This window comes from Colobus angolensis, unplaced genomic scaffold, assembly GCF_000951035.1.
Source record: "Colobus angolensis palliatus isolate OR3802 unplaced genomic scaffold, Cang.pa_1.0 Scaffold149, whole genome shotgun sequence".
NCBI lineage: Eukaryota > Metazoa > Chordata > Mammalia > Primates > Cercopithecidae > Colobus > Colobus angolensis.
Window position 1 is genome coordinate 2,980,726 of NW_012114588.1, and position 6,440 is coordinate 2,987,165.

Here is a 6,440-nt window from a genome sequence, read left to right on the forward strand (position 1 = left end):
CAGCACTTTGGGAGGCCAAGGTGGGTGGATCATCTGAGGTTAGGAAATCAAGACCAGCCCGGCCAACATGGCGAAACCCTGCCTCTACAAAAAAATACAAAAATTAGCAGGTGTGGTGGCATGCGACTGTAATCCCAGCTACTCGGGAGGCTGAGGCAGGAGAATCACTGGAACCCAGGAGGCAGAGGTTACAGTGAGCCAAGATCGAGCCATTGCACTCCAGCCTGGGTGATGAGCGAAACTCTGTCTTAAAAAACAAACAACAACAACAAAAAAAGTTTTTATGTTTTTGAAGGGTTATAGGAAAAGAAACAACAACAAACAAAAAACTATACAATAGAGATAGTATGCGGGCCACAAGTCCTAAAGTATTTTGGCACTTTGCCAAAAAAAGCTTCTCAGGCCCTGTTCTTACTCCAGTTTACAGAGGAGACAACCAAGGGTCAGAGAGGAAAAGCAACTGGCCCAAGGTCACACCGAGTACTGGTAGAGCTGGGACCAGACTCAGGTCTGTCTGGCCCACATCAGAGCATTCTCCATCACAGAAGAGGTCTGGTCATTCACATCACCATGTGTCTCAGGGCCCCCAGGGAAGTCACCTCCCTGTGCCTGCAACACAGGAAGCACCTAATACGCGGTGGCCACTGTGATCTGCAGCGTCCCACACAGCACAGGGCTTGAAGGCAGCCGCCAAGATGCGGGCAGAGGAGTTGGGAGGAAGGGGCACTTGGGAGAAGGTGGCCACTGAGGGGCTTCCCTTCAGTGTGAACTCTGCTTTTCCATCAGAGGGGTTCGAGTTCTGGAGCCTGGACGTGAATGGAGGCGATGAGTGGAAGGTGGAGGATCTCTCTCGAGACCAGAGGAAGGAATTCCCCAATGACCAGGTCAAGAAATACTTCGTGACTTCATATTAGTAAGATCCGGGGACTTGGGGTAGGGGAAAGCCCAAATCAATTTACCCTGGGGTCCCTCCCACCCTGGAAAGGGGCAGTCCTAGCCCCTCACTGCCCTAGTGGTGAGCCCCGGCCCCTCCCACCCTTCTGCCTGCCCCCAGCACCTGCCTCAAGTCCCAGGTGGTGGACCTCAAGGCCGAAGGGTATTGGGAGGAGCTGATGGATACCACACGGCCGGACATCGAGGTCAAGGACTGGTGAGTGCCTGGGGCAAGGGTCGGGGGGGGCATGCCAATCAGGCGCCCCACCCCTGCCCTGCCCCCAATCTCCGAGGCCCTGATGGGCCCTCCCTCTCCCTGCAGGTTTGCAGCCAGGCCAGATTGCGGGTCCAAGTACCAGCTGTGCGTTCAGCTCCTGTCGTCCGCCCACGCGCCTCTGGGGACCTTCCAGCCAGACCCGGCAACCATCCAGCAGAAGAGCGATGCCAAGTGGAGGGAGGTGCGTGGGCCTGGGAGGCAGGGGCAGAGGCAGATTGTCCAAGGCTGAGGCTGCGGTCAGATGGGGCCTAGGTTCAGATCCAAGCTCTGCACCTTCTCACCTGTGCTTCCAATGCTCTGAGCTTCACTCACTGCTCTGTGAAATGGATATATAGTGGTTCCATCACAGAGCTCTGAAAGAAATCAGTGAAATGATGCTGGCAAGGCCAGGCCCAAAAAATACTCCAAAAGGTTGGCAGGGCGCTTTGGCTCACACCTGTAATCCCAGCACTTTGGGAGGCCCAGACAGGCAGATCACCTGAGGTTGGGAGTTCGAGACTAGCCTGACCAACATGGAGAAACTCTGTCTTTACCAAAAATACAAAATTACCCAGGCGTGGTGGCGCATGCCAGCTACTCAGGAGGCTGAGGCAGAAGAATCGCTTGAATCCAGGAGGCGGAGGTTGCAGTGAGCCGAGATCGCACCATTGCACTCCAGCCTGGGCAACAAGAGGGAAACTCCATCTTAAAAAAAAAAAAAAGAAAAAAGAAAAAAAGAAAAAACAATTCCAAAAGGTTGACTGTTACTAATTAGTAGTATTGATTATTACTGTTTTCTAGACTGGGGTCAGCAAATGTTTGTTTGTTTTAATTTACTTACATATTTTTAGGGACAGGGTCTCTGTCACCCAGGCTGGCGCATTCATAGCTCACTGCAGACTCAAACTCTTAGGCTCAAGCCACCCTCCTGCCTTAGCCTCCTGAGCAGTTGGGAGTACAGGTGCGCACCACCACCAATTAAAAAAATTTTTTTTTCTTTTTTTTTTGTAGAGATAGAGTTTTGCTTTGTTGCCCAGGCTGGTCTTGCACTCCTGGCCTCAAGTCATCCTCCTGCCTCAGCCTCCCAAAGTGCTGGAACTACAGGCATGAGCCACTGTGCCCAGCCCTAGCAAATGTTTTCTTAAAATGGCAGACATGAATATTTTAGGCTTTGCAGGTCACCCTGTCTCTGTCACAATTACTCAACTCTCTAACTCTGCTGTTGTTGTGTGAAAACAGCTCTAGACAATATGTAAACGAATGGACATAGCTGTGTTCCAGTAAAACTTTATTTATAAAAACAGGCAGTGGGCCTGTGGGTCATCGTTTGCCAACCCCAGCCCTGTCCGATAAAACTTTCTGTAGTGATAGAAATGGTCTGTGTCCACACTATCCATAAGGTAGCCAGTAGCTACATGTGACCACTGAACAGTTAGTAAGAGCCAGTTTCTAGTACAGCTGAGTACCTGAATTTTTTTTCATCTAATTTTAATTTTTTTTTTTTTCTTTTTCTGAGATGGAGTCTCACTCTGTCGCCCAGGCTGGAGTGCAGTGGCACGATCTCAGCTCACTACAACCTCCACCTCCCAGGTTCAAGTGATTCTCCTGCCTTAGCCTCCTGAGTAGCTAGGATTACAGGCATGCGCTAGCACACCCAGCTGATTTTGTATTTTTAGTAGAGACAGGGTTTTCTCCATGTTGGTCAGACTGGTCTCGAACTCCCGACCTCAGGTGAGCCACCCACCTCAGCCTGCCAAAGTTCTGGGATTACAGGCGTGAGCCACTGCGCAGGGCAGTTTTACTTAATTTTAGCTTAAATAATACATGTGCCCTGTGATGAGCATATTGGACATGCTTTGGCAGCTTGCAGTTTCTTTCCATTCCTTTGGGCTGAATGATAAACCTATGGAGTGGACCAGCAGGATTTTGCTCCATTTTATAGATGAGGAAACTGAGGCACAGAGAAAGGAAGTGATCTGTCCCAAATCACAGAGCTCGAACTAGAACTCCACTGATTTCTAGACTGGCACCAAGAACTCAGCCACTTCCTTGTTCCCCTGCCCCCCTCAGGCAGTGCCACACTCAGGGTCAGCTCCCACCCTTTTTTTTTTAAGGCTCATTTTCTTTTATTTCTTTTGTTTTTTAGAGACAGGGTCTCACTCTGTTGTCCAGGCTGGAGTGCAGTGGCATGATCACAGCTCACTGCAGTCTTGAACTCCTACCTTAGCCTGTACTCCTGCCTCAGCCTTCCTGGAACTACAGGCACACATCACCGTGCCTGGCTAATTTTTTTTTTTTTTTTCTTGTAGAGATGGTATCTCACTATCTCTGGCTTGCAACCAAACTGGTCTCAAACTCCTGGGCTCAAACAACCCTCCCAGCTCGGCCTCCCAAAGTACTGGGATTCCTGGTGTGAACCGCCACACCCAGCCTGAGTCAGCTCCCTTGACCTTTCTCCCCCCTCTACCTGCCCCGCCAGGTCTCCCACACATTCTCCAACTACCCGCCCGGCGTCCGCTACATCTGGTTTCAGCACGGCGGCGTGGACACTCATTACTGGGCCGGCTGGTACGGCCCGAGGGTCACCAACAGCAGCATCACCATCGGGCCCCCGCTGCCCTGACGCCCCCTGAGCCCCCATCTGCTGAACCCTGACTGGTAAACAACTGCTGTCAGAAAACGGCTGGGCTTGGGAAGGGGAGGTGGAGGCCAGGCGTCCCCAGACCTCTGACCCTTGCCCCCAGCTGCGTCTTCTTTGTGGAGCCTCTCGGCGTGGGCAGCCCTCACATGCTGGGGTGGGGGCCAGCTCTCCCCAAAAGGTCTTGACCTGAACGATGGGTGAGGAAGCCTGCACGGGCCCCTTTCAGAGACGGAGCACCTGAGAGGTGGGAGGTGCGGCGTGTTCCCCCGGGCCCCTCAGAAAGTCGAGCTTGGAGGCCAGCCTGGATCTGTCTCTCCCTTCCCCTCCTGGGACCATTCTACCTGTGTTCTTTGACCCTCAGAGCAGGGACAGGCAAGACATCTGGCAAGCTTGCAGCTGCCCTGATGGTGCAGGGAGGTGACTGTGTAACTCAGACCAGTCTGGGAAGTGGAGGGTGGGCTCGTGGGCCATGCTCTGCCCCTGTCTGCTGCTCCCAGTCTCTTACTCTGCCTGCCTGCTCAGAACAGGTGGCTTTGGCCCAGAGGCTCAGGCCCGGTCTGAGATGGGCAGACCCAGGGTGGAGTGGGGTCCAGGTCAGGTGTGGACTGTCCTCACTATCAGATGGGTCCCAGGTGGGGGTCAGGTTCCCAGAGGACTGAGGGAATCCTGCACAGGATGTGCCAGGGTAGGTGGGGAGCAGGATTGGGACCTGCTCTGACAGCTGGACACGTAAGTCCTGGATGACTGTGGTAGGGTGTTTGAAGGATCCCCTGCCCACCTCCCAAATCCAGGCCAGACCCCCTGTGGCTTGGAGAGCATTCCAAGCCCCCACCCCACCCCTAGAACTGCCATTCCCAAGACCTCTGTCTCCCACCCAGCCACCCTTGGAACTTGCCTCTTGTCCTGCTGGAAGGACAGCAGTGTTCTCCTGACCTCGCCCTACTGCATGCAGTCAAATAAAAGGTGTGCCCAGCCTAACCTGTGCCCTGTGGTTTCTGGAAGGAAAGGCAGACTTTAGGTGGTCCCACCGGGACCTGCAGATGGTACAATGGTGTGGCTTCTGCCTAAGTTACAGAGGGGTTGGCATTTCAGGAACCAGACCATCACAGAAGCAGGTTCATGGGACAGACCCCTCAGTGAGCTGCAGGTATGTCACCTGGCAGCCGTCCAGTACTGCTGGCTTCCTCTGGAGGCCCAGCCACAGGCTGGGGTTGGGGTGTGTGGACATCTCTGGGCAGCCCTTGAGTCCACCTTGTGCCAGATCAGCAGTGCCACCCAGGCTCTGCCTCCTGGTGTTATTCTTTGCCAAGAGCTTCACTGACATTGGATGAAGCCGAAGCATTTAGAATGGTGCCTGGCACACAGCTGGTGCTTGATATGGTTAAGCCTTGTGTCCCCCACCCACATCTCATCTTGAATGGTAATCCTGGGTGTTTAGGGAAAGACCTGGTGGGAAGTGACTGGATTATGGGGGTGGTTTTCCGCATGCTGTTCTCATGATAGTGAGTGAATGCTCACGAGATCAGATGGTTTTACAAGTGACAGTTTCCCTGGCTCCCTCCTGCTGCCATGTGCTTCCGCTTCACCTTCCGCCATGATTGTAAGTTTCCTGAGGCCTCCCCAGCCGTATGAAACTGTAAGTCAATTAAACCTCTTTCCTTTATAAATTCCAGTCTCGAGTATTTCTTTACAGCAGTGTGAACATGGACTAATACAGTGCTTAATAAATACTCCTTACATTTAGCTATCTCAATCAAGGGTGAGCTAGATAAGGGCTTTGGCCAGGGCAGGATCACCATCCACCAGCCCATGGCAAACTGCAAAAGGACGGCCTTCCATGGAAAAGATGTAGCCCTGACTGCAATTAATGTGGCCTGGGCCAGTCCCCTTGTGCAGTGCACAGCCTGCACAACCCTTGGTGGTTGCCTGAACAAGGTGCTTGCTAATTATTTGTTTACTGATGGAAGAAATTCATGAACTTAATCCTGACAAAAAACCTCAGAGGTTTTTTGTTTGAGACAAGGTCTGGCTCTGTTGCCCAGCCTGCAGTGCAGTGGTGCAGTCCTGGCTCACTGCAGCCTCCCAGGTTCGAGCGATTCTCCCACCTCAGCCTCCGGAGGAGCTGGGATTACAGACATGCGCCACCACGCCCTGCTAATTTTTGTATTTTTAGTAGAGACAGGTTTTTTGCCATGTTGGCTAGGCTGGTCTCAAACTCCTGACCTAAAGCAACCCTCCCCACCTTGGCCTCCCAAAGTGCTGGGATCACAGGCGTTAGCCACCTCCCAGCCCCTCAGGTTTGTTACCTTTGAGTCTATGAAGCCTGCGGAGGTCACGCCCTAGGGAAAGAAGGAGCCTGCTGGGTGTCAGCTCCTCCCTCTGAGGAGGGAACCGAGGGTCAAGGGTGGAGCCCTGGGCCCCGTAAGGAAGGAATTAGCGCGGAGGTCCGGTGAGCTGCCGCGCGTTCGGGGACTTTTGTCTTGCGGAGGAGGCGGGTGCAGGTGTGGCTGCTGAGCCGCCCGCCGCCTGGAGGGGGAGACTGAGCTTCAGGGCACGCAGGCCGCAGCGAGGGCCCGGGCCCCGGGGACCTCAGGTTAGTCTTCCCGCGGC

At 53.5% G+C, this 6,440-nt stretch overlaps 2 protein-coding genes across 3 annotated transcripts in view; both read left to right on the forward strand.

Moving 5' to 3' along the window:
• FBXO44 (F-box protein 44) overlaps nucleotides 1–5,188 on the forward strand; it is a 7,892-nt gene extending 2,704 nt beyond the window's left edge. The window contains exons 3-7 of one of the 2 annotated variants that reach the window (XM_011935813.1): nucleotides 787–913; nucleotides 1,055–1,150; nucleotides 1,256–1,391; nucleotides 3,669–3,847; nucleotides 5,143–5,188. In XM_011935813.1, coding sequence (XP_011791203.1) covers nucleotides 787–913; nucleotides 1,055–1,150; nucleotides 1,256–1,391; nucleotides 3,669–3,812 — 503 coding nt within the window. In that variant the 3' untranslated portion in view covers nucleotides 3,813–3,847; nucleotides 5,143–5,188. Of the gene's footprint in view, nucleotides 1–786; nucleotides 914–1,054; nucleotides 1,151–1,255; nucleotides 1,392–3,668; nucleotides 4,809–5,142 lie in introns of those variants that run through there. The other variant, XM_011935814.1, reaches the window with a different exon arrangement.
• A 1,070-nt stretch (nucleotides 5,189–6,258) lies between these two features.
• The window catches only part of FBXO6 (F-box protein 6), an 11,218-nt gene continuing 11,036 nt past the window's right edge, over nucleotides 6,259–6,440 (forward strand). Inside the window, exon 1 of the mRNA XM_011935818.1 lies at nucleotides 6,259–6,423. The gene's annotated coding sequence lies outside the window, so the exon portion shown is untranslated. The remainder of the gene's footprint in view (nucleotides 6,424–6,440) is intronic.